The sequence below is a fragment of the Balaenoptera physalus genome (assembly GCF_965194825.1).
Source record: "Balaenoptera physalus genome assembly, chromosome: 19".
In the NCBI taxonomy this organism is placed as follows: Eukaryota; Metazoa; Chordata; class Mammalia; order Artiodactyla; family Balaenopteridae; genus Balaenoptera; species Balaenoptera physalus.
In genome coordinates this window covers 3328315-3355040 of record NC_138900.1, presented here as the reverse complement: position 1 = coordinate 3355040, position 26726 = coordinate 3328315, and the positions used below count along the sequence as shown (strand labels likewise).

The window sequence follows — 26726 nt, the reverse complement described above, 5'->3', positions numbered from 1 at the left end:
CCGTGCTCCAAGGGTCCCCCTCAGAGGCCACGACGCGGGAGCAGCTCAGGCTCCCCGACCCCAGGTCCCAGAACTCAAGGCCGAGCAGCAAGAGTCTTCAACTGTCTTCCTTTATTTGTTTGTATTTGCAATATGAAACAGAAGCTCGGCACAGACACACGCACACGCACGCCAGCCTGGGGAGAGGGAGCTGGGACAAGGTCACTTGGCAGCTGGGCTGGACCCCAGACCCTTGGGAGTAGGACGGGGACCCCAGCCAGACCCCCACCCCAGAGTCCATGGGAGATGGGGGGGGTCTCAGTGAGTGCGTCAGGGCCCCGAGGGAATGTCACCGGGGAGGCCCCCTGGGACCAGGACTCCCAGCTCCCTCCCACAGAGCTGGCTGGGCCAGGTGGAGGGTCTTTTAGCTCCCGGCCTGGGTCAAAGTGCAGGGTCCGAGGCAAGGGGATTTGGGCAAAGGCACGACCCCCACTCGGGCCCTCCCCCAAGGTGGACCTGAGCTGAAAGGCCAAGTGTGGGTGTGGGCGTCTGCACCGGAGGGAGGCTGGGCATGGTGGGAGGGGAGGGTGGGTGGCAGCCTCAGGACCCTCACCACGGCAGCCCCAGTGGGACAGGGTGAAGGTCCAAGCCACTGCCGCCCAGCCCTGCTTCCTTCTGGCTCCCTGCCTGCCCACTCTCTCCCGCCTCGAGATATATATATATATATATATATATATATATACACACACACATATATATATATATATATATATATAAAATATATAATATAGGTCTCTCTCTCTCTCTCTTTCTCTCTATTCGACTCTATTCTAGGAGACAAAACTCCGTAATTTCTTCTCTCAGTGCAAATGGGGGTGGGGTGAGGGGCCTGTCTCCCTGGCACCAGCCTCCTGGGAGCCCAGAGAGGACCTGGGGTGGGCAGGGCAGGGATGGGGTGATGGGGCAACAGGGCCACTGCGGAACCTGCCCTGCCCCCACCCGGACAGGGTCCACGTGGAGCACGGAGGACTTGGCTGCCACCACTGGGACCAGGCAGTTACCTGCGAACCGAGAGGAAGGCCCGCGTGAGGAGCCGGCCGCCCCGTGGCCGCCCCGTGAGGTCCCTGCCTGCCCCGCCCCAGCCCACCCTCTGCCCCCAGCCCCACCACTCACTGGGAGCCCGGGGACGCCGGCCCTCCTGGGGCAGAGCCATTGGGCATCGGAAGTGGCTCGAGGGCCAGGGCACTGTTGGGGGAGAGGGACAACATGGGGAGGTCAGTGCCCCCTACGTAACACCAGCTGCCCTGTGAGGCTGCACCATGCTTACCTCTGGCTTCGGGGGAGCGCCAAGGACTCTGGGCTCTTCACCCCCTCCGTGGTCTGGGGGGGCTGGTGGGCCCCGGGGGCCGGGACAGAGGTAGCAGGGTCTCTGGTTGCACTGCGGGGGGACCCGTGGGGTTACTGGCACTGACACCCTGCTGGGCACTCTCTCCCTCAGCCCCCTGCTCGTGCAAGCAGGGAAGGAGTGCACGGCTCAGGGGCGTCCCTCACATCCGAAGACCCCTGGGAGCCGCCCGCCGGCAGGAGCAGCTCAAGGTCAGCGGGACACGAGCTCTGCACACCCCCAGCCCCCTTCTGCTCCTGCTGGGCCTTCCCACCCCAGCGCCGAGCGCGGGACCCTGGGGTCCAGGATCCTCGCTTGTGGCCACATGTGGGCACAGGCACAGCCCTAGACCTTCAGCTTCCCGAAGCTCTGAGGCAGTGGCACACACGTGAGGGGAGGGGGGTCTTGCAAGGGCCACGTGGAGTAGCTCCAGGGCAGGGACGGCCCAGGGAACAGGCTCCACCCGCCTCCCCACACTCTCCCCTTCTCGGCCCCCCAGCGGCTGCTCCCTAGCCAGTTACCTGTCCGAGGAGCTGGGGGCGGGGTGCGTCCCTCTGAGGGTGGCCTGGAGGTCCCCAGCACTGACCAAGGCCTGGCAGGGGGCTGTGCGGAGTAGAGTGGCCCAGAGGTGTGAGCCTCGGCGAGCTTAACGCCAGCCTCGCTCCTCAGGAGCAGGTGTGGGCGAGGCCAGGGGACAGCTGTGTACGGGAGGGCTGAGGGTGAGGGGGGCAGGACGGGGGGTGGGTAGAGAGCGGCTCACCCGAGGGCTCTGCTACTTGGCTGCCGTCTGTGGCTTCCTGAGGTGCTGAGGAAGGGATGCGATCCTGAGACCTAGGAGGCAAGAGAAGGAGCCGGAGGCGCAGCTGGGGTCAGCGCTGGAGCTTAAGGCGACCAGGCCCTGGGCACCCGCCACTAGGCCTCACCTGAGCTGCAGGGTGCTGGGGGCCGCAGGGCCAGCTGGGCTCGGGGCAGGGAGGTCCGGGGGCCCGCTGCAGGGCTCCTGTGGGGCAGGGGGCCCAGAGTGCAGTTCCTTCTCCCTGCAGGCTTGGGGGCCGGTCGGGGCATCCACAGGCACTGGGTCAAAGGTAGCTGTCCAGCTGGGGTCTGGAGGGGGAGAGCAGCGCAGGGGTGAGCACAGAGGCAGACAGCCGGATGCACCCGACCACGCCCGCCCCGCGCATGCACCCACCTGGAGGCTGGGGGCCAGGGCTGGGGTGAGAGGTGGGCCCAGCCCTGCCACGGGCCACCCGCCGGTCACCATCCTCGTCGTCCTCGTCCTCCTCGTCGTCCTCGTCCTCCTCGCTGTCTGTGCTGCCTCCGCTCCTGCCCCAGGGACACCTGTCAGTCAGCCACTGTGCTGGGCACCCTCCTGACCCCACCAAGGCCGCCCCAGGCAAACGATGGGAAGGAATCAAAGGGATGGAGAGGAGGGGGCAGCGGGGAAGAGGCCCAGAGAAAGAGCCCATGTCCCATGGTGGTGGGAAGGCAGGTGGGAACTTGAGTGCCCTCTGGAAAGAGCGTGGCCAGCAGCACAGGGGCGGAAAAGCCCCGCCCAGCCCTCAGCAGGAACGGGGACACCTCCCACCCCCTGCACAGCCCTCGCAGGGAAGGCTGACTCCACACTCTTCTCCACCCATTATAGCCTCGGAGGAGGGCAAAGCAGAGCAGCGCAGCTCGTAAGGGCTGAGTGTTGACTAACACGCAACCCGACACCGTGTCCGATGGGGAACCGCTAAGCAGCCCTGGGTGCTCTCCACGGACACTGGCTGCCGTGACCAGAAGGGGCTCGTCCGCACGGTGAAAACGAGCCAGACGCTTGGGCAGACGGACAGGGTAGAGGGAGCTTCCTGAACCTGGAAACCTCGGAGGGCGTCTCCAGAACCCACAACCCATGTCACACTCACCAGGGAGACCCGATGTCCCCCCAGATCAGGGAAGTGCTCTTCCCACTTGGAAAGGAAGGAGCAAAACTATCTCTAACTGCAGAATGGGTGATTTTGTATATAGAAACCTAAGGAATCCTCTAAAACTGTTAGAACAAGCAAGTTTTGCAAGGATGCAGGATACAAGATCAATGTGCAAGAGACTTGTATTTTTATACACTTATGACAACTTCAAAATGACTCTGAGAAAACAATTCCACTCAGGATTGTATCAAAAAGAATAAAATGCTTAGGAATAAATTTAACGAAAGCAGCATAAAACTTATACTCTGAAAACTACAAAACACTATGAAAAGTAATGAACACCTAAATAAATGTAAAGACATCCATGTTCATGGACTGGGAGACAAAATATTGTTAAAATAGCAACACTCCCTGAACTGCCCTATAGATTCAGGGCAATCCCTCTCAGAATCCCAGCTGGCTTCTCTGTTGAAATTGACAAACTGATCCTAAAACTCACCTGGAATCTCAAGGAACCTGGAATGGTCAACACAACTTAAAACAGAAGAACAGACTGGATGCTCACATTTCCAAGTTCAGAACTCACTACGACGAAACAGTAATCAAGGGTGGCCCCGCCACAGAGAGGTGTACAGACCAATGGACCAGAAGACAGAGGCCAGAAATAAACCCTTGCATGTACAGTAGAAAGATTTTTGACAGAGGTGTCAAGACCATCCAGTGAGTGGGGAGTCTCTTCAACAGGTGATGCTGGGACACTGGCATTCCCACACACAGAAGAATGAAGCCGGACCCTCCCACCTCACACCACATCTAAAAAACTAGCTCAAGGTGGATCAAAAACCTAAACGTTAAGAGCTGACGTTGAAAACACAGGGATGCATCACAACCTTGGATTTGGCAATGACACCCATAAGTGCAAATCAACTTGGCAGTCACACAATGACACACCAGCGGATGGGAAGTGACACACAACCACACCTACCCGAGGGATGGGCCTCACATGTAGGAAGAGGCAAAATCTACAGGGCAAGAAGTCAGGAGAGTGTCACCCTCGGAGGGCGGCCAGCAGGGGGCACAGGGGTACAAGAATGGTTCTGCTCCCTCCTCTGGGTGCTGACAAAGCGATGTCCACGTGTCCGGACACTTAAGATTCGTCTACTTGTCTGTATGCTAGTCACCCGTCAATTTAAAAAGTTAAAACACTCTAACCCTCAAATCAGAAGCCATAGGGGTCAAGTTGCAGGCCCTGAGTTGGTATTCACACTGGCAAACCTATGCCACCCAAATGCATTTAGTCAGTGATTCTGGGGCCAGCCAGTAAAAAAAAAAATAATGTACTGCTTATACAAAGGGCTGGTTCCAGCTTACTGACCCGCATGCTGGGACTGCGAGGGAGGGACAATCATCATGTCTCACTTCACTGAAATTTGGGAAAGGAGCTGACAAGACACCTACTGCCCTTTTGGGAAGAACACCTGCCCGACAGCTACCACAGGGGAGAGCAGAGTGGGGGGTGGGGGCAGATAATGGTTTCATTCGCACCTGGACCAAGCTGTACCTGAAGGACCAGCCTTGCACAAGCGGTTATCCTACTCCTTTTGTAACTGAACTCATCTGAATTGGGTTTTTATCACTCACAATTGAAAGCGCCCCAAATAATACAGACACTACATTCTCCTTTATTTTTCTCACTCACTCCAGCTGATGAAAACCATTTTACATGGGCCCTGTGGCCCCGCTGTGCTGGGGAGCCTGCAGGAGGGTACTCACCGCACACCCGGGGGCTGGCCCAGGCGGGACCCCCTGGCCAGCTGGCCGCCCTGCCAGGCACCATCCTCTCCATCAGACCCCCCCGAACCCTGGCCCTCTTCCTCGTCCTCCTCCTCGTCATCGAACTGCTGGATCCGGTCCTTGTAGCATATCTCAAGCAGGTTGGCGTTCGGCTGCGGGGGCAGGGGGGTGTGAGGTGAGCTGACTGCCTGCAGCCCGCCCCCACCAGCAGGGGTCGGGGCAGCACTCACGTTGTCGTCGTCGGCGTTGAGGGAGAAGGTGATGTTGGCCGTCTTGTCGAAAGGCGCGCTGCGGGAGAAGCACAGGGGCAGTGAGGGGAGGCTCCGGCCACTTCCCCCTCTCATCCCCTCGCTGGACGACGCTCGCTCTCCTCGGGCCCTGTACCAGCGAACGCACCTCCTCGCTAAAGCTGATCTGTAACCCCAGATCAACTCTGGCAGCACCCTCCATCAGCGTAGATGTCTGCAGAGCGGAGTTAAGTGAGCCGCCCAAGCTGCACACCCCCAGCCGAGTGAGGTCCCACAAGGAGATGGGGTCAGGCCCCACCTAAGACTCCTAAACCTTGTTTCCTCTACCGTAAAATAAGGGACACAGAACCTAGCTGGAGAGGCTGTTTTTAGGGTTTGAGATCACATGCTGGGTGAGATTATTTATTCCTATGCACACGCTTCCCCCAGGAAACGGCTCACTGCTCACGCTGACTTTACTGGATGCAGCCTCACATGGGCCGCCCCACACAAAGCATCGCCCCAGCCCAACGAGGGTCAGTCTGGGCCAAAAGAAGCAGCCTTGGAGCTGAAACAAAAACGCTTCTGTGTGGGCCCCAGCGCCAGCCCGAGGCAGGACCCAGATGGGAGCGAGTGATCCTAGGGATCGTGGGGAGCGCGGTGTTCAACATCTCCAACTTCCAGCCTTTCAGTGTCCACATCCGCCCACACCCACCTCTGCTCAACTCTTTCTCTTTCAGAAGGCCTCACAGAAGTGCAATTCCTGGGTTAAGGAATTAAATCCATGCATTTTAAATGCTGACACAAATTGTGGAAAGAGATTTGTCAATTTATACTCCTACCCGCAGACTGTGCAATTTTTCAACAGCCTCCTACTTGTTTTGTTCGCACCCTGCACCCCCTTTTTTTCCTGGGGCACCAGTCCGTCCTCCTCCTGTTCCGTGGAAAGAGCACTTTGTATCTATGCCGAGGTCCGGGCTCCACGCCATGTGGTAGGGATGCTCCCCAGGCTGTTATCTGTCTCTCTGATTCAGGAAGTGCATGAACAATCCCTGAGTGCCGACTTGGCACCAGCCGTAGTCCAGGCAGGTGACAGATGGACCCACAGCCACCACCAGGGCAGGTATTCTCGTCTCCTCCACAGAGAGGCAGCAGCCCGCACGCGCAGCTGGAAGGCACCGCGACCAGAGCCCCGCGAGCAGCACCTGCAGCCCTGAGATTCAGGATACTCATCCATTTTCTGCTCCAGAATGCTTCATGGCTTTACTTTTTTCTTACATTTAAAGCTTTTAACCTCACTGGAATTTATCTTGACGGAAGAAGTAACATAATTTCATCCCAAAAGGGCAGCCGGCTAAGCTGAGGCCATTCACCGAGTGTCACCACCCCCGCCAGGAGGGGTGGTGTCTTCCTTGGCCAGTGTCCTTCCTCTCCAGGGGCCTCCCAGCACCGGGCGCTGTGCGGGACAGAGCAGCAGCAGACACGAAGCTCACTTCTGAGTCCTACAGGGCCTCTGTCTGGCTGTGGGCCCGAGAGACCGCAGCTGACTCTCCCACAGTAACTGGTGAGCGCCCCGGGGTGAGTGACAACGCTGCGTCTCTCGGCTGCAGATGGGCTCCTGAGCCCCGAGCAGAGGGTTGCCATGGCACCTAAGTGGGCAACACCTGAGAGGGCCCGGCATGCTGCCTGTGATGAAACGGACCAGGCCAGGGCCCCGGCCCCCGCATGCAGCCCCTAAGGGGCCAGCAGGGCCCTTCCGTCACCACCCCGCTCAGGAACACCCCCACGGCACGCCCTTCGGTGACTGTTCCACTTTTTCTTGGGCGTCATGGACTCATCTTCTGCTCTGACCGCGCTGGCTGCGCCGGTCACTGAGCACGTCCCCCAGGGCCCGGCCCGAGTCCACAGGCGGCGGCTCCGCTCCCACCCCGACACAGTCTCCCCTTCAGACTCTTGCTGCCTGCCCTTCCCTTCTCTATTTACCCGTTGCTGTCGTAAGGCTGCTCGTGAAATGACAAACCACTAAAACTTTTAATTTTTTCTGTAAGCAAAAAACTTGGACAATAAAGAAGGTAGTTCACGAGCGCAAGGCCAGAAGCGACTGCTGTCAAAGCGCTACAGGACAAACACAAATAATCAGACCTGGTCGTTGAAAACCCATCTCTCATGAGGCCCTGAGGCCTCCGCAGGGGGCAGGCAGGCCGGCCGGCCAGCTCTGAGTCCGCGAGTGTCTGTCCCACAAGCTCCGCAGCCCAGCTCTGCACAGCCAGCCCCCGTGTCCCAGGACGCCCACGCCTCCGGCCTGGTCCTCAAGAGGCGGGGAGAGGGCGCAAGGCCGGCTGCTCTCCAGGCTGAGCCCCACGTGGGGCTGGGGGGCAGCGGGGAGGACGGCAGGAGGAGCACGCCGCGGGAGCGCATGCTGCCTCGCTGCCTCACACCCCTCCTGCCACACGGCCAGCCGGGCCCCGCCTGCCCCTGGCCTTGCCCGGGGCCACACTCACTTCACGCTCTCCTCCTGCTCCCCAAACTCCTCGTCATTGAAGCCAAAGTGGTCGATGAAGGCTGAGGTCATGCGCTGCATCTGGAAGTCCATGAAGGCCTGCCAGGGTGCGGGGGGCAGTCAGGGCCGGGCGTCCAGAACAGCCTCCCCGCCCCGCCCCCCCCACCGCCCCCACCTGCTGCAGCACCGCCTCCTCCGGGAAGTTGAACTCCTTGAGCCTGTCGTCCTCGTCATCGCTGGAGGAGTGCAGGTGGTGGGTGTTCACCTGGGCAGCGGGGGCGGGGGGGGCAAGGGTCAGGGCCTGCGGAGCCCCCAGAGAGGACGCGCGCGAGTTGGGGCCGCGGGGAGGGGCGTCCGGGCTGGACCAGGGGGAGGAGCACCGGAGAGGGCTGACGTGGGCGCGCCTGGGTGCAGAGGCCTCACCAGGTCCACCGTGTTCTTCTTGTTGGTCTCCGCCAGGGGTCCCGACACGAACACCTCCCACCGCTCCCGCTGCTGCTCTGGCAGCTCTGCTGGGGGAAGGGTGGGTGTGAGGACACAAGGCCCCGGGCGCCCAGCCTCCTCCCGCCCCCAGGCCGGCCCCAGCCCTCACCCTTCAGCAGCTGCCCCAGCTGCTCGGCGTTGGGCCCCTTCTCCGAGTTCTGCGCCAGGGCGTTGGCCACCCTTGTCAAGTGGCCCATGTAGCCTTTGCGAGGGCCCCCTGCGGACCTGGGCGAGAGGGGCCGCGGCTGGACACAGACCCGCCCCGCCCGCCCAGCCCTGCCCTCCCCGGGGAAGGCCCCGGACGCTTGCTCGCTCACTGCACGCGGTCGTTCTCCTCCCAAGAGGTCAGGATGCGCTCCACCAGGCGGCACTGCTGCAGCAGCTGGGGGGGAGCAGCGAGGGGCCGGCGTGGGGTGGGACCACGGCTGGGCCCTGCTACCCCAGCCCGCTTCCAAGCCCCTGGTCTGCCTACAAGGAGCGTGCAGCGAGTGTGCACACGCACGCTCCTCCTCTGCTCACCCAGACACGCCCTCTGCCTGTGTGACGCCCGCTCAGCCCACCCAGCAAGCCCCAGAGCCACTCCACCTGCCTCCAACTCCTGCTTGTCCAAACCCCCAGCGCCCCACCGGTCAGCTCCTCCCTAGGCCCCAGGCTACAACCAGAAAGGCATCTCCACTAGCGTGGTGGCCATCACCCTGGGAGAACCCTTCCTGGTCCCCCAGGACACCCACTGTCCCCCAAGGTCACCACTCCACTCAGCCCCACCCCCACACGTCACCCTCTACTTTCCAAGACTCTCCAACTAAGGAAGAGGCTGAGCCCCCAGTGCCCGGCACATGAATGGCCTGGCAGCACACAACAGGCGAGGGGCAGGTGTGGGGCAGAGCCCACCCCCCGAGATCAAAGGGGGACCTGGGAGCCCCACTCACGTGTTTCACGACAGGGTTCTGGGCGGGTGTGTCAGAGCTGCTGTTGGAAGGGGGCCCGGAGCTCAGCATCGTGCTCACACACACCTCCACTTGGGCGTGCAAGAAATTGTTGAACACGTAGTGGAAGAAGAGGTCCTGGGGGTAAGGGGCACAGGCTGGCTCTGAGCGGCCCCCACCCCGGCCCCGTCCTCCCCACCCAACCGCCCCTCCGCACGGTGCCCCCTCCGCCCCCTGCCCTTCGTGCCCTGTACCAGAAGGGTGTTGGGCACGTCCAGCGCTAGGAGCTCCTGGGTCAGGGCCGCATCACTGGCGCTCAGGGCGCTGGCCAGCAGCTTGACCACGTGCAACCGCGTGTTGCCCAGCGGCGGGGCCAGGCTGCCCCATGTCGTGCGCAGCGGCTCCAGCTGGAGGCACAGGAGAGGCTCAGTTCCTGCCCCAGCACCGCCCTGACGGCGGGGCACCCTTGCTGCCACCCCCTCCCCCACGCACCCTGCCCACCTCGGGCGGCTCCAGCAGGAGTTGGTGGAAGCGGCTGAGCCGTGGGCGCAGGGCATGCAGGGTCCCCACGCTGGACACGGCGCTGTCCAGGGTTCCCTCGGCCAGGAGCTCCAGCTGCCCATCCACGCTGCTGAAGAAGTTGTTCACAATCACAGACTCGGACCTGCAGAGGGACAGTAGAGGGCAGAGTGAACCGCCCAGACAGCCTGTGCACTTGCACGTGTGTGCACACGTCTTCACGTGTGGGCCACACCTGGGAGGGAGGGAGAAGCTGCTGCCCTTGGGAGCCCGGGATCCTGGGGGCAGTGACCCGCCCCAGCAGCCTGGATCCCAAAGGCCAGCTCGAAGCTACAGGCGGTCTACTCACCCCGTTTCCTCGTCTGCCAGAGGCACCAGGAGGACTCCTCTCCGGAACCCTAGCGACCCCCACCCCGGAACCGAAGGGTGGGGCTCTGAGGGGTCACCTGGGGAGGGAGGCCAGCCGCTCACCTGGGCCTCCTGGGCTCCAGCAGCGTCAGTAGCACCTGGATCCCGCTCACGATGACGGACTGGCTCTGCTCCCCCTCCAACATGTTGCTCAGGAGCTGCTCGATCGTCTCCTGCCTGGGGCGGGGGTGGCAGGCGTCAGGGAGAAGGGCCCCCAGATGGCTCCCCCTTCCCTCTAGCCTGGGCACCACCCGCAAACCCACTTCTCCAGGGTGGCCAACAGCTGGTCAGGCTCCGGGCTGTCCTGCACTTGGATCACCTGCTCCCGGCTCAGGCGGATGATGTCGCACAGGGACTGGGATGCGTTGGAATGTTGCTGGGGGAGGGGAGACAGAGCTGGCACCCCGGGCCGGCCCCGGTGCCGGGAAGCCCCACCAGCTGAAGACTGGCCACCCGCCCCTGAGGACACAGGGTCACGCAGACCCCGGGACACAGTGCCTCCCGAGGGAGAGAACAAAAGCACCGAACACTGGCAAGGCAGAGACGACAGAGAGAAAGGGAAACCAGAGACGACTTCCTGGAAGAGGAGACACCCCACACAAACACCACACTATCCACAGTAGCCACAGAGGAGAACAACCCAGGCGTCCGCCACCTGGTGAACAGATAAGCAACTGTGGTCTATCCACACACTGAAACGTTCTTTGGCCTTAGAAAAGGATGAAGCGCTGACACACACCACAACACGGATGAACACAGACAACTTGGTGCTAAGGCAAAGAGGCCAGTCACAGAAGACCCTGCCCCATGCAATCCACTTATACGAAACGTCCAGAACAGGCAAACCCAGAGACAGAAAGCAAACTGGTGGTTGGTGGGGGCCAAGCAACCATGAGGGAAATGGGGAGGGGCAGCTAACGGGTACAGGGTCTCCTTGTGGAGTGATGAAAAATACTCTAAAGTCAACGTGGCAAAGGCTGCACGACCCAGTGAATATACTAACAGCCACTGAATCCTATATTTTTAATGGGTGAGTCATGTGGTACGTAATAAAGTTGTCGCAAAATAAACAAAAAGAAACACAAGCAGAACTCTGAGTCTAACCCAACAGGTGCTTCCAGGGCCCACCCACACAGACCCCCGACCCATGAAGACCAACCAGGCCACCGGCCGCACTTCAGAGCCCCTCACAGATGCCCTGCCACCTGGCTCATGGCAGATACCCCTCGTCCCTCTGCCACAAAGGCCTGGACAGTCACCGCTCTCCCAGGCCAGGCACTGGCTGAGTGCCTGGTGCTCACTACCTGCGCCTGTGGACCTCTGCCTACAAGCCAGTGGGCCGGGAGGACAGACTCAGGGCTCCTGGGGGGCTTCTTTGAAGGACCGGCAGAGCTGATCCAGGCACAAGAGACAGGAAGAGCCACCAGGCCACAGAGCCAGCAACAGAGGGGAGGAGGAGAGGGGCCCCTGGGAAGGGCAGCAGCGAGGGGCCAGGGCCAAAGGACCCCCTTCAGAGCCCTGACCCCACATGGGATGATGGGCCAGGTTCCTGCGAAACGTTCCACGTGTGTACACCCCTTTTCTGTTCTCAGCAGGAGCCCCCCACTCAAATACACACAGTTCCAAGTGCTTCCTTCTCTCATCAACTCGTTTACGAAGGGAGTGGAGGGACAAGCTGGTGTGGGGCGGAGGCTGGAAACGTCAGGTGGGTGGGCTGCACTCACATTGTCGTCCTTCGATGGGTGGATCTGCTCGATGAGCCGCTGGACAATCTTCTCCTCATTGAGCCACTGGGGGCGAGAAGGTGGAGCTCCGCTCACTGACCCCGCTCCTGCCGCCCAGCCCTGCCCACTGCCCCGCCGCGGCCCCTCGGCACTCACGTTGACCACGTCCTGCCTCAGCTGCGGCCGCTCCACGCAGGTGAGGAGGCGCAGCAGGAGGTCCATGATGGCCGAGGTGCCGATGTGCTGCAGCAGCAGGTCCACAAAATCGTCCTTCTTCCGCAGGAAGGACACGAGCTGGGGACACGGGGACTGGCACGTCAGCGCAGGAGCCGGCCCCACGCCCACCCGCCCACCCTCCTTGGGGCCCCAGGCACCTGGTCGGTCTTGCGGTTGATGAGGACGCCCATGACCTTGCTGAAGAAGCTGGCCAGCAGCGGGTTGAGTCTGCCACTGCTCTGCAGGAAGCCGTAAAGCCGGTGCAGGAGGGACTCGTCCGCACCCAGCGCGTCGTTGATCTGGGGCACGTCCGATGTCAGGATCTCGCAGGCCACGCTGGGGTACCTGACACACCCAGAAAGGGCTGGGGAGGGCACGGTGGGGGCGGAGGCCGAACCACCCCGCCTCCCAGTCGCAGCCCATTCACGCTCCCCACCCCCCAAGGCAGCATCCAGCCTCCTGAGCCTGGAGTCAGGGGACCTGACCCCCTCCCAACACATGTCCCCCTATCCCTCTACCCCCAACCCTCCAGTCTGACCCAGGCCCAGCCCCGATGACCCTGCTAAAATCCAACCTCACCCCCTCACCGCCTTGTACAGACAGGGACAGGGCTGCCCCACCCAGTGTGCCACCCAGGGCCCTGGGGGACCACAACCTTCTCCAGCTCTGCCCCACCCAGTGTGCCACCCAGGGCCCTGGGGGACCACAACCTTCTCCAGCTCTGCCCCATAAACTGTAAGGCCTCTGGGAAGCGGGTTCCTTGGGGCAGGGCAGGGAGCCCAGGGGCAGCTCGGTACAGGTGTCAGAATGGAGGCTCCCTGCTACTGTGAGCAAAAGCCCCGTCCACGGGGCCGCTGGACACGCTCAAGGGGGTACAGAGGCCGGGCGAACAAAGCAAAGAAGGGAGAAGACACACGTGGGGGCAGGTAAGTGACAGATGAACACTGGGGGACACAGGGGACACTCTGCTGGCCCCCCCCGAGGTCCCCACTGTGCACCAGACCCCACACTAAGCAGCTGGCAGCACCTCACAGACCCCCGCTTCACAAAGGGCAAAGTGAGGAGAAGCAGTCACCCACTCCCCATCTGGCTCAAGGCCTGCGGGGACAGAAGATGCAGAGCTCGTAAGGACCACCTGCGTGTCTACAGTGTGAGGGGCCGGGGAGAGGGCGACACCAGGGAACCAGGAGGATTGTCCAGGACAGACTGCACAGGGCTCAAGGAGGGCAGCAGAGGGACTTCCCTGGTGGCGCAGTGGTTAAGAATCCACCTGCCAATGCAGGGGACACGGGTTCGAGCCCTGATCTGGGAAGATCCCACATGCCGTGGAGTAACTAAGCCCACGCTTAGTTACAGTGGCAACAAGAGAAGCCACTGCAATGAAAAGCCCGGACATCGCAACGAAGAGTAGCACCAGCTCGCCGCAACTAGAGAAAGCCCGCGCACAGCAACGAAGACCCAACGCAGCCAAAAATAAATAAATAAATTAAAAAAAAAAAAAAAAAAGGGCAGCAGAGGCTAGGGCAGACAGAAGCCCCCCGTCATGGAGACGATTCCCATTGACCCTCAACCGGGCCCTGCCCTGTTCGTCCACCCTCCCTGGCACACCCGAGGGCCCTACGGTGGGAGGGAAGGGCAGAAGAGCATGGGGGAGGGGGCACAGGCACACCCTTAGCGCCTGGAGTCGCACTGGGCACTGGGGACGTGGGGGGTGAGGGGGCAGGCCTCACGCTGCCCATACTCCAAAGAGGGAACAAAAATCCAACTGAATAGACCACGGAAATAAAGTGGGGGTGGGGGGTGGGCCAATGAAACAGACTGCCCACACGCGGCGCCCCTGACGGCTGGGGAAGGGTCCCCGGGGTCGTTCTGCCCATCCCTCCGCCTGGGAGATGTCTGGGAGGTCCCGTAACAACAACGGGAGTCAACAACGTCCACAGCAAGTCGGGGTGTCCCACCGTGGGGGACCGACAGGGCGGGGCTCACTTGTAGCGCAGCCGCTCCTCGCCGCTGGCCGGCGGCTCCTGGGTGACCCAGGCCACCATGGCCTGCAGGTGTGGCGGCTGCAGCAGAAAGTCCAGCAGCTTTCGGTTGACGACCTTGCACTCCTGCAGCACGTCCTCCTCGTCCAGCAGCTCGGGCAGGCTCAGGTCCTCCCGCTCCAGCAGCGTGTCGAGGTGCGAGCTCGTGTGCAGGTCAAACTTCCAAAACATGGCGCCCTGCGGGCAGGGGCTGTCACACGTGGGCTCCGACCCCGCCCGCTTCCCTCCACCTCCCAGCCTGCGAGGACCACCCTACGGGCGACTGTCCTGTCCACTGCCGAGCCCCCAGGCCTGGGTAAGACCCCCGGGTGCGACCACACAGGCCCCGTGGAGAACAGCCCCGACGCTGTGCACGGAGCTGCCGTGATCCTGTCACCCCAGGGCCTGTGTCCACCGTCCCCACATCTAGGCTGGAACTGTGCTCATCCTGGAACCTCGGGCATCAGACTTGCTTCAGTCTGCATTGCCGAACAAATTAAAACGCCCCATGACAGCCAGCACGGTCGCCATCCAGCCCGGCAATCTCCGTGCTGTGTGCAGGGTGTGGGGTAGGGGCAGAGGGAGGAAGGTCTGCGACGTCTCCAGGCTGTGGTCGCTGCCTGGACACTACACACACACCCCCCAAGCCCCCGTACCCAGTGCCACGACAGGAAGAGGAAAGGTTTGAGGGGAGGGGGTGGCAGCTCCCAGAACAGCCGCTGCCCGGGGCCGAAAGGAACCAGGACAGGGAACCACCTTAGCAGGGAGGACGGAAAGCCAGCGCCCACCACTGGAGGATGGCAGCTCGCTGGCCAGCACTGGAGACCCTGTACACCTGGCTGTGGCCCACCCGACCCGGCACTGGCCTTAGGGCCATCTCGGGTGGAGCACTGACTGACTAGGTGCCAGGTGGGTCCAAGCCCTCGACGAGCAGGGATTTGGCTGCTCCTCTGAAGATTTCTATAGGCTCCCAGCATTGACCACCGTGTAGAGACCCGCCCTGAGCTGGCCGCCAGTTCCCAGGCCACTTGTTGCCCACTCAGGTTCCCTATGTACCGGGCACTGTGCCTATGGCCCTTGGGAGGGGCTGTGATCACCCACTGCACGGTGGGCAACCACACCCGGGTAAGCTGGGCCCCCCGAGCGCCGTGCAGGCGCTGACCAGAGCTCACGCACGCCAGCCACCTCGTGAGGACCACCTGAAGCGGAGACCACTGAAGACAGACCCAGACGCCAGGATGCCCCTCCCGCAACCTCCCGGACGCGCACGCCGGTCCCTCTCCTACAAAGCCCTCCCTCGCCGCTTCTGGCCCACACCATCCCAACCACGGACTGTGTGCCTGCCAGGCGGGGCACCAGCCCAGGGGAGAAAGACGCTCGACTCGGGAAGCAGCTGGGGCTGAAAGCGGGGCAGAGCCGGGTGGCGCGTGTGGCCGCGGGCAGGCGACTGGCCTTCTGCCCCTCGGTTCCTTCAAGACGCCACCAGCACCCAGCTCTCCCTTCCAGCCTCCTCGGGAGCCTCGCTTATCTCCTCCCAGCCCTCAGGGTGACTTCTCAGTGACTGGGAACAAGTGGCTCTAAATCTGCAGTCCCTGCCGGGACTCATGTCAGCTCCTAAGCCCTGGCCGCCTACGGCTGAAGGTGGAGTGGACGAGCCATGACCCCGGGAGGCAGCAGCAGACACCGACCCCAGACAGTGGGTGGACGCAGGGGCACTTGAGAGCCCCCAGTCCCGCAGGCCTCATGGGTCCCGTCCGACAGCATGCCGGGACCGCCCCCTTAGCCCTGCACCCCACCCCACTCGGGACGCTTTTCTGAAACACAAACGTGAGCACCTCATGCTTGCTCCCCCCAGGAGACCCTGAGGTGGCTCCCCCGTCTCCGCACGAAGACCCCGAGGGCCCCTGACCGTCTCCTGGCGCTGCGCACCCAGGACCTCCTGCTCGTCAGCACTCACTGTCCCAGTCCTGCCTGAGTACGTGCACCAGGCTCTCTCACACCCGCCACCCCCTCGGCCGACCCACCTCCATGTGTGCGCCGAGCCCAGGCCACGTCCCCTGGTACCACCCCGGCCCCGAGCAAGCTCCGGCCTGGCTGCTCACATGTCGCCCCGCGACTGCCCTTTCAGGGCACATCTCCTCCAGAGCCTGCAGCCCCGAGGAGCCTCCTGTGTGATGTCACTGCCTCCAGCCCTAGGCCTCCGGGTCTGCGGGAATGGGGGCATTCTGCCGACAACACACCAGACACGTGAAGTGGACAAACCACGTTAGCTGCACCCCCGACACTGTTCCCAGGCCCACACAGCCATTATCTCAATCTACCCTCACAACCGCCCCCAACGAAGGAACCGATGGCCCCATTTTACAGGTGAGGAAACTGAGGTGCACCGAGGTCTGGGGGCTGCTGAACTGTGGAGATGGCACCCAAACCCCAGGAGGTAATTTCTCGGGGTGCAGGGCCTCATCCCATTCACTGGTGCCCAGCCACTGCCAATGAACACTCACAAAACAAGTGAGTGAGCTCAGGCCCAAGGTGGTTGCCCACACTGGCTCTGCCCTGGCTACGGCCTTCCCTAACCTGGCTCTCACCAGCTGACACCCTCAGGGAGCTGAAGAGCAGCTCTTTCCTGGTCTCTGTGGGGCTTAGCGAAACGCTAAGCTGCAAGTCTAGCACTTACTCAGTGGACATCTCAGAGTTCAGGGAGGAAGGCTAGGCCAGGTCCCTCACAGCCGGTGCCGCCCTTACGCCGAGCGTGCCCTGACAGGCTGGTGGACAACGCGGGGAGAACCTTCCCTGCTGGGCCGCTGTGAGCACCCAGACAGCACCTAGCGCGGTGCCGGGCGTGCGGTACGTGCTCGGAAACTGACTGAAGGACGCCCCGAGTTTTCCCACGGACCCCGCTCCCGAGGCAGGAAGCTGACATGCCTGTCAGGGCATCAGTAAAGGGACCCGCTCCCACCCTGTCTCCCCCAGCCACACTCAGAGGCTCCCTATAAACCACAGTCACAGGTCGGGGGGGGTGGGGTGGGGGTGACCACCAGGGCAGGCAGGCTGGGGATGGGAGGAAGGAGAGTGGGCTGAACCCGGTGCCGAACGTGGGTCCCTGTGTCGGAGTGAGGACCACTGCTCCAAAAGGAAATCAAGGCAGCGCCCCCGGCTCCGCAAGTGCTCAGAGACCTGCCTTTGCACAAGGGCAATTCCCCACTTCTGCCCAGTTCCCAGACCTCTGAGGGACCCTTCCACCGTCCTCTTCACTTCAAGAGACAGCCGGGCCTGAATGGGTTTCCTGAGCTGGGTGGACCTGGGACCAGAATCACTTCAAGGGGCAGCCACTGCTGGGCCCAAGGGACAAGGAGCTCACCACGGCGAGAACACCACCTCTTTCTACATCACAGACTTGTGCGGCGATAAGGAGACCAGAGAGGTCAAAAGGCCACCCAGGTGGCATGAACAAAGCCAATCACCAAAGACTACATCGTATATTTCCATTTACATGAAACATCCAGAAATGGCAAATCCATAGAGACAGAAAGCGGATTAGTGGTTTTCAGGAGCTGGTGGACATGGGTTGGGGGCAGGGGGGGGGGAAGAACTGCTAGCGGTTATGGGGTTTCCTTTTGGGAAAAGGATGTTCTAAAAAAAAAAGTTCTAAAATCAATTGTATACAACTTTGTCAACGATACCTCAATTTAAAAAATCCATTGTAGGACTTCTCTGGTGGCGCAGTGGTTAAGAATCCACCTGCCAATGCAGGGGACACGGGTTCGAGCCCTGGTCCAGGAAGATCCCACATGCCGCGGAGCAACTAAGCCCATGCGCCACAACTACCGAAGCCCACGCGCTCTAGGGCCTGTGTGCTGCAACGACAGAGCCCGTGCACCTAGAGCCCGTGCTCCGCGACAAGAGAAGCCACCGCAATGAGAAGCCCATGCACCGCAAGGAAGAGTAGCCCCCACTCGCCACAACTAGAGAAAGCCCGCGCACAGCAATGAAGACCCAAGGCAGCCAAAAAAAAAAAAAAAAAAAGAAATAAATGGTTAAGCCACAAAATGTCTGGATTAGGATATACTGTCAAAATGAATGGGAAGGAATAAAAAAGTCTATAATAGTCATTAAAATTTGAAAAAAAAATCCATTGTGGTGACTGATGGTTGCACAACTCTGAATAGACCAGAAACTGTTGAATTGTGCACTTTAAATGAGTAAGTCATATATGGTGTATGAATTACATCTCAACAAAAAAACCGTTATCAAAAACAAACAAAACCAAAGCTGCCTGAGGCTGCTGTGACAGGGCCAGGCCTTGGCCTTGCTCTGCATCCAAGACACCCCGAGCTGACAAGCCGCCAGGCCAGAGCCGAGGCTGAGGCGTGAAGGCTCCGCCTCGGGAGCGCACCCAGGTCCCCCCTCCCCACCCTCACTGCCAACGCTGCCCCTGAGCTAAGCAGGCCCCCCAGAGCTGGGGGACAGGGCCCTGCCGACCCCTTCCGAGAACCTGTGCACCTGCACGGCACTGTATCTCTCATCAGGACGCCTAGGTACAGCACTGTTATTATTCCCATTTGATAGCTGAGGAGATGGGGACCCGAAGGGGTCGAGCCACAGCAGAACCAGAGCTCAGCGCCCTCTCCAGAGCACAGGAGGAAATTCTCAAGGCTGAGGCACGCCCACACACTTCCAAAGCATCTGGAGACACGGCACAGGCTACGCTCCTCCCACCCCACCCCTCCCCTCCCACCTGCTTCGGACAGCAGGTAGGACTTCCCTCCCAAAGCTGGCTTGCCAGAGAACGGAGAACGGAGAGCGGGTGCGGTGCGGAGGGCTGGGGGGTGTGGACTCCAGCAGCCTCAGAAACCAGGGGGCCCCTTAACTCTCAGAACCTCAGGTCCCTCCTCCGAAAATCAGAGGAGCCTGCAAAGATCAGAGGCAGTCGGGTGGTAGTCGGTATCCTACAAACATCAGGTCTCAAGCTCTACGCAGAACGGAGATGCAGACACAGGAGAAGTGGAAAAAAGAAAACAGAAAAAAGAGAAAAACACTTTCCCCCGCCACAAACTCTCAATTCACTCTAGCCTCAAGTCCTGACAGTCAATCCCACCTTCCACTTAATGGAACTTCCTGGAGGAAGCTCTGGGAACTGGACAGGAGAGGTGGGTTTCGTTCTTTCTCTCTAAGGGGGTGAACATGGGCCAGGCACTTGGCATCCAAATGCCTTGTTTCCTCATCTGTGAAATGGGGGCACAGCCATCGGGAACGGCCATTTCATGAGAACAGCTGGGTCAGGCCAGTGGTCCTGATAGAGCAGGTGCACAGCAGGTGTTGGCCTTTCCTATCTGTCCCTGAGGCCAGGCCAGAGCCTGGACACTTCTGAGCAGGAGGGAAGGAACAGCCACTACGCAGGGTGACGGCGCTAAAAACAGAAGACCTGAGGAAATGCCCCATTTGCCTGAGTGACCGAGGTCACTCAAGTGCTCTGGTGGGCGCCATACACCCCGCCACCCCCACTCTTTACAACTTTTACAGAACTTCAAGAAAACGGAAGTGACTACCTACTGGTTTTTAGCGACCGTTTGAAAATCATGACTCTGGCTGCAAACGGAAGAAGGGGAAACTGTAAATGAGAAAGGAAGCCATTAAAAACGAAAACTACCTCTCTCTCTGCCAGCTCTGCACCATCGCCCCAGGTTTCCTGCTTTGCTGCGTTGTTCTCAGGCCTCCGACACCAGCTGCCCCTCTCGGGAGCCTGCCAACCCCTGGCCCTGCCTGGGCTCAGATAGGGCCCGACTGCAGCTCCCAGAGAGCGTCCCCACTGCCGCTGCTGCCACCGTCCGACACAGCCCCGCCTGCCAGGGAGCCCGTGGGCTGATCCTTTATCTGCCACCCCTTTCTCGCCTGCCCTGGCCCTGAAGCTCCCGGAAGTGGAGGTCAAGTGTGAAGAGGCCTCTGGGAGGGCCTTGGGGCGGCCACCTGAGATGCCCCGAGGCTCAGCAGAGACTCCAACATTGGGAGAGGCCATCTCAGGCCTGCTGCTGCTGCTGCCCTCAGCCACCACAGGCCAACAGGCCCCTGAAGAGACAGCGGCCAGGCGAGCCGCAGGAGGGGAGAACCTGCTGCTGGCTTGGCCAGCCCCCAGCCCCTGGCAGGGCCCAGCAGCTCAGAGGACAGCGAGACCACCACCCTCTAACTGCCCCCCGTCCGTCAGCTCTCAGCCAAATCTGAAATGAAATGGGGGTGGGGGACTTCCAATTCCCAGAAGGGGACAATGGATAACAGCAGGACCCAGCACAGACCCAGCAAGGTAAGCAGCGGGACATCCATTTGGAAGTAGGGGCCACAGAGGCCAGAGGAGAGGGACCTGGCCAAGGCCACACGGGACGATGGGCTGGGACTTTCCTGTGGCTCATCCTTCCCATGGGGGGCTGGGGGGGTGGAGAGGCAGCAGTTAGGGGCACCACCGCCCCCTCTGGCCCTAGACCACACCTGCCCAGGGGAGGTGGAGGCTCTGGTCCAACCCTAGAGGATGGAACAATTAGGAAACAGAAGAGAATGTGATACCCAGCCAAGGACTGAGGAGGGGCCCGAAAGCTCCCATTCAGTGCCATCTCCTGGATCGGTCATGGGTTCAAAGCGGAAAAGAGCAACGAATAGATTTTGAAATAGCTCTTGGAAAACAGAGGGCAGGAGTGAGTGTTATAGGGTGATCCAAAGTCAGAAAGGCCTGAGTTCCAATCCGCCTCTCCAAACTCCAATCTCTGGGGCCTTAGACCAGGGACCTCAGTCTCTTCCCTGAGAGACACCTCACGGTCACTGTAAGACGGCACTTCCCATGGGAAGATCCACCAAGCCAGTGTTCAGGGGGAAACCATGGTTCAGCCTGGAAAGGAAGGTGTGTCCCCACCCCCCAGGTACTGAGCCTGCCCAAGCTCCCTTTAGGAGGCCGGCAATGCGGGGAAGGCTTCTCGTTTCCACCAAGGCGTCCAGGCCTCTCTCACCTCATCTCTTGCTGCAACCCGCATGGCGCTCAACACTCCCGCCACACCTGACTGCTCGGCTGCTCCCTCTGCCTTCCCTCCAGCTCTTTGGGCCTGACTAGCTAGCTCCTCGTGGGTCCTTCAGGCTTCAGCACAGACACCACTTCCTCCAGGAAGCCTCCCCTGACTGCGTTAGAGGCCTTCTCCACACTTGCACAGCTCCCGTGGTCACACTACGATGGCATCTGAGCGCTCTGCGACAGGACTTGCCTGTTCGGTCGCCTGCCTCCCGCAGCAAGATGCCAGTTTCCCGGGACCTAGCATAAGGCCAAGCCCACAGCTAGAGATACTTCTTCTCTTCTTTAATTTATTTTATTTAAGTCTAGTTGATTTACAATGTTGTATTAATTTCTGCCGTACGGCAAAGTGACTCAGTTATACATACATACACATTCTGCTTCATATTCTTTTCCATTATGGTTTATCCCAGGATACTGAATATAGTTCCCTGTGCTATACAATAGGGCCTTGTTGTTTTAGAGATACTTCTTGAACTGATGAAAACTGGAGTCCAGAGGGGAAAGGTGACCTGCTATGGTCACTTGGCCATGGATCCTGAAAAAACATTGGGTGGGTGGGTGGGTGGGTTGGGGGGAGACCAGCAGATTCTCCTTTACTGGAAAGAAACAGTAGGTATCCCAACAAAACTAACTACCAAAAACACAAAAGTAAATGAAAGTACACAACTCAGAACACACAGCCGAGCTCACAGTAGCAAGAAAGCAAACAAGCCACAACGATACAACACCCAAGCAAGAAAGCAGAGTTCGTCCACTGCAGCACTACTGACAGCTGGGCTGGAAAACACCGTGCTGTGGGGGGCTGTCCTCTGCGCTGGAGGAGCTCGAGCATCCCTGGCCTCCACCCACTAGATGCCAGTAGCATCCCGAGCGGTAACAACTAAAAACGTCTCCCACTGGCAGTAAACGTCCCCTGGGGGATACCATCGCCCCACCCCCCCAGTCGAGAACCACTGCAATGGATAACCCCCAACTAAATAATAACGCTGGTGCACTTCCTGTGCCTTGCTTTCCGCTACAGGCTTCTACAAACAGCACGCTGAACCCCCAGAACCACCCTACGCGGAGAGCACTGATGTCAGTGCCACTCTACACCCCACTGAAGTTTCTTCTTTACAACTCTGAAGCCCGTCCCACACCTGACAACACATCTTCCTTTCCAGAAACAGCCTGCCTTTCAGGCTGGTGGCACCGGTAACAACCGTGTCCTCAGCACTGACGTACAGGTATGTAAAACATCCGGCAAGAAAGACCCTAACCAGGTCACGTTCCAGGGCCTGGACGAGCAGCCCGACCACGGGGTTCCGCCCGCGCTCCCAGCACATCTGCACCACAGGCGCGCAGGACTCCTGGGTTCCCACCTTCACACGTGTGCACGTGCTGTTCCTTCCACACGCAAGGCCCTGCTTCCCACTTGCCACCTGTCAACTCCTACTCATCCTTCCTAGACAGAACACGCCACCCGCTGAGCCGGTCCCGCCAGTCCCCCTGCTCCGCGGCCTCCACAACCCCCTGGGTTACCTCGGTCACTACGCCAGCCACGGCGACCGACCGTCCGGCTCCGCCTCTGCTTCCCCCGGGCAGGGCCTGGGCCGGCCCCCCCCCGCTCTGTGCCCGCAGCCAGCCTCCCCTCACAGGAAGGAGACGGAATGGAGGGGCGGCCGCTCCACGGAACTGGCTCCCTGGCCTCCTCGCAGCCCGAGACAGCCGGGCGGGGAGCCACGGTCGGGGCGAAGGGAGAGCCCCATTACCCTAGTTCCCCGAGCCCAGGGTGGGAGGCAGAGAGAGGGAGGGCAAGGGGTGTCCTGGGGAAGGGTCCGAGGGGGCGTGGGCCAGAGGGGAAGAGAGTGGGGGTGGAAGCCCAGGGGCTTAGGGGGGTCAGAGGGGGAAGACACTGAAAAACTACAGGGGGCTCCCGTGGAATCACAGGTGAGGTGGGGGAGGCAGGACACGAGGTGAGGGAGGGGAATGTGGAAAAAAGAGACACTGAGGCTGGGGGATGGGCCTGAGAGGGGAAGGAAGGGTGGTCTGGAGGGGGAGAGACTAGGAGACTTAGGGGGCTGATGGGGAGAGACAGTAGGAGACTTGGGGGGCTGAGAGGGAGAGACAGGAGACTTGGGGGGCTGAGAGGGAGAGACACTAGGAGACTTGGGGGGCTGAGGGGGGAGATACTAGGAGGCTTGGGGGGCTGAGAGGGAGAGACACTAGGGGACTTGGGGGGCTGAGAGGGGGAGACACTAGGAGACTTGGGGGGCTGAGAGGGGGAGACACTAGGAGACTTGGGGGGCTGAGAGGGAGAGACACTAGGAGACTTGGGGGGCTGAGAGGGAGAGACACTAGGAGACTTGGGGGGCTGAGAGAGGGAGACACTAGGAGACTTGGGGGGCTGAGAGGGAGAGACACTAGAGGACTTGGGGGGCTGAGAGGAGGAGACACTAGGAGACTTGGGGGGCTGAGGGGGAGAGAGACAGGAGACTTGGGGGGCTGAGAGGGAGAGAGACAGGAGACTTGGGGAGCTGGGGGGGAGAGAGACAGGAGACTTGGGGGGCTGAGAGGGAGAGAGACAGGAGACTGGGGGGCTGAGGGGGAGAGAGACAGGAGACTTGGGGACCTGGGGGGGAGAGAGACAGGAGACTTGGGGGGCTGAGAGGGAGAGAGACAGGAGACTGGGGGGCTGAGGGGGAGAGAGACAGGAGACTTGGGGACCTGGGGGGGAGAGAGACAGGAGACTTGGGGGGCTGAGAGGGAGAGAGACAGGAGACTTGGGGAGCTGGGGGGGAGAGAGACAGGAGACTTGGGGGGCTGAGAGGGAGAGAGACAGGAGACTGGGGGGCTGAGGGGGAGAGAGACAGGAGACTGGGGGGCTGAGAGGGAGAGAGACAGGAGACTTGGGGGGCTGAGGGGGAGAGAGACAGGAGACTTGGGGGGCTGAGGGGGAGAGAGACAGGAGACTTGGGGGGCTGAGGGGGAGAGAGACAGGAGACTTGGGGGACTGAGGGGGAGAGAGACAGGAGACTTGGGGGGCTGAGGGGGAGAGAGACAGGAGACTTGGGGGGCTGAGAGGGAGAGAGACAGGAGACTTGGGGGGCTGAGAGGGAGAGAGACAGGAGACTTGGGGGGCTGAGGGGGAGAGAGACAGGAGACTAGGGGGGCTGAAGGGGAGTGACTAGGAGACTTGGGGGGCTGAGAGGGAGAGAGATAGGAGACTGGGGGGCTGAGAGGGAGAGAGGAGACTAGAGGGGCTGAAGGGAAGACACTAGGAGACTAGGGGGGCTGAGAGAGACAGAAGACTTGGGGGGCTGAGAGGGAGAGAGATAGGAGACTGGGGGGCTGAGAGGAAGAGAGATAGGAGACTAGGGGGGCTGAAGGGGAGAGACTAAGACTTGGGGGGCTGGGGGAGAGACACTAGGAGACTTGGGGGGCTGAGAGGGAAAGAGACTAGGAGACTTGGGGGCTGAGAGGAAGAGACACTAGGAGACTTGGGGGGCTGAGAGGGAGAGAGACTAGGAGACTTGGGGGGCTGAGAGGGAGAGAGATAGGAGACTAGGGGGGCTGAAGGGGAGAGACTAAGAGACTTGGGGGGCTGGGGGAGAGAGAGATAGAAGACTTGGGGGGCTGAAGGGGAGAGACTAAGAGACTTGGGCTGGGGGAGAGAGACAGAAGACTTGGGGGGCTGAAGGGGAGAGACAGGAGACTTGGGGGCCTGGGGGAGAGAGACAGGAGACTAGGGCGGCTTGGGGGAGAGACTAGGAGACCTGGGACGCTGAAAGGGAGAGACCGGGGGTGGGGAACCCCCACGGACGAGGGACAGGGTCCGAAGGGAAAGGGGTGAAGAAACTCGAGGGATACCTGGGCGGGGCACTCGGGGGAGGGGAGGGTGACTCGGGTGCTTGGACTGCGGGGAGACTCCCGGTACGGCCCGCTCACCTGCGCGGGGGGGCGGCGGCTCCTCGCACTCGGGGCTCATCGGGGCGCCCCCCCCGCCCCGCCGCCGGCGGCTCCGGCCCCTCCTCAGGGAGCCGGTATGTGGGGGCGGGGGGCGGCGGCGGGGTCTCGCCCTGGCGCCGGGGCTCGCGCACGCGTCTCGGGCCTAGGAAGGGGGCCCTCGCGCGCCGAGTTCCAGAGTTTCAGGGGCTAGCGCCGGTCGGGCGGGGCGGGGGTCCGGGGCCCGCGGGCGAGGTGTCTGAGGGAGGTTGGCGGGGTCGCGAGGCCCGCGTAGGCCCTCAGCTGGGAAGTCGCCCCGGTTTCCCCGGCCCGGCGCGCCCCGCGGAAAAGCAAGGGCCGGTCACAGAAGGCGTCCTACTCCGCAGTCAGAACAGGCCGCAGTGCTGAGCAACGGCTGACGGAAGCCGAGGCCCACTTCCTCCACCGCCCCCTTCCCCACACCGGCGAGACTCCCGGGCTTTGCAGTCGGCTTCAGGGCCTCAGATGCCCGGCTCCGTCCGCCACTATCCCACAATCCCCCGAGTACGGAGGCACGCAGGAAGCCCCGCCCTCCTGCCGCCGACTCGGTGCGCAGGTGTGCGGAGGCCACGCGCCCGAGCCCGACAGTGCGCATGCGCGCTGGGCCAGCTGCTGCGGACCACGCCCAGCTAGAATAACTCCGCTGCAGAAGTGCTTGCGCCGCTTTGTGCCAACGGTCTCTCCCTGAGTAAACCCAGGCAACCCAGTGCGCAGGCCCCATTGCACACTAGGGCATCGTTTCTCTGCGACTCCGTTCCAAAGGTCCACAGGAAATCCTGCTCCTGAATTTCTCTATCCCCTCGCTCCCTTTGGAAATCCACTTGCTCTTCTGTCTCCTCCAATCACATTCCTGCTTCGGCTCCAGGGTCGGCTCCTGAGCAATCCATCTCGGGTTTTCTCTCCAACCCCGGCCAAGAGTTTTTTGTCCCGCTGCGATCTTTCTCGAAGCCTTCCTCCTCTGTGCCTTGGGCTGACTTCAGTCCCACTTCTAGGCCTTTGCCCCGGCCGTGTCTTTACTGTTGCCAGCCGCTGCACAAAGTATCCTCTAACAACATCGACTGGAAGGGTTCTCCTAGACTTTGTATCCATGTTCTTTAAGGTCCCATCTTGCTCTGAGTCTCAGTCTCCTCAATTTTCATACCCCTCTCTTGCCATGTTACAGGCCTTCTGTAAGAATCAGCGCTGTAAGTGCGTGTAAGGACTCGGCATATTTTAATTTTTTTAACTCGCAGATTTACCTTTTACATTTCAGGGACATTTTTATTGAATCCTATTCTAGTTGTTCTCTGTTTCAAGGATATCATTATGCATTTGTGCTTAACATCTGTTAGCTTCTCTGTAATTGCTTTAATCTTTGTCATTTCTACCTGCATCTGCTGATTACCACATGTCAGTAATTTCATTTTACAGCCGTGTCTCTTCTGTTCCTTGCTATTTCCAGTGTATTTGTTGCGTGTGATGTTCTTAGCTACTGCTGAGTGACAGGCAGCCACAACCTATCATGCTCACAGCTTAGAGCTGCAGGTGTGAAGGTTGGTGAGGCTGGTTCTGTTCCTCATGTCTCTCATACTCTGGGCACCAATGGACATCCCAGGGCACCATCTCATAAGAAAAGACAGAGGCG

General features: G+C 60.8%; 1 protein-coding gene across 4 annotated transcripts; it reads right to left on the bottom strand.

The window, feature by feature from the left end:
• Nucleotides 1-92: 92 nt before the first annotated feature.
• Nucleotides 93-25620, bottom strand: PPP6R1 (protein phosphatase 6 regulatory subunit 1; the record flags this gene model as incomplete). Of its 4 annotated transcripts, none has more annotated exons than XM_082436248.1 (24): nt 25067-25620; nt 14054-14286; nt 12226-12412; nt 12008-12145; nt 11852-11917; nt 10391-10503; nt 10191-10304; nt 9702-9864; nt 9455-9607; nt 9204-9338; nt 8592-8656; nt 8384-8499; nt 8215-8303; nt 7967-8056; nt 7793-7890; nt 5295-5352; nt 5044-5216; nt 2553-2686; nt 2287-2467; nt 2124-2194; nt 1885-1966; nt 1307-1417; nt 1153-1224; nt 93-1040 (listed from the first exon to the last, which is right to left on the bottom strand). In XM_082436248.1, exons 2-24 carry the CDS (start codon nt 14278-14280, stop codon nt 1037-1039), a joined length of 2640 nt encoding a protein of 879 aa, XP_082292374.1. In that variant the 5' UTR covers nt 14281-14286; nt 25067-25620. The 4 variants fall into 4 exon arrangements, with proteins under 4 accessions (XP_082292374.1, XP_082292375.1, XP_082292377.1 ...); XM_082436249.1 differs by having other exon boundaries at nt 8215-8300; nt 25067-25619; XM_082436251.1 differs by lacking the exon at nt 1153-1224.
• Nucleotides 25621-26726: the final 1106 nt, after the last annotated feature.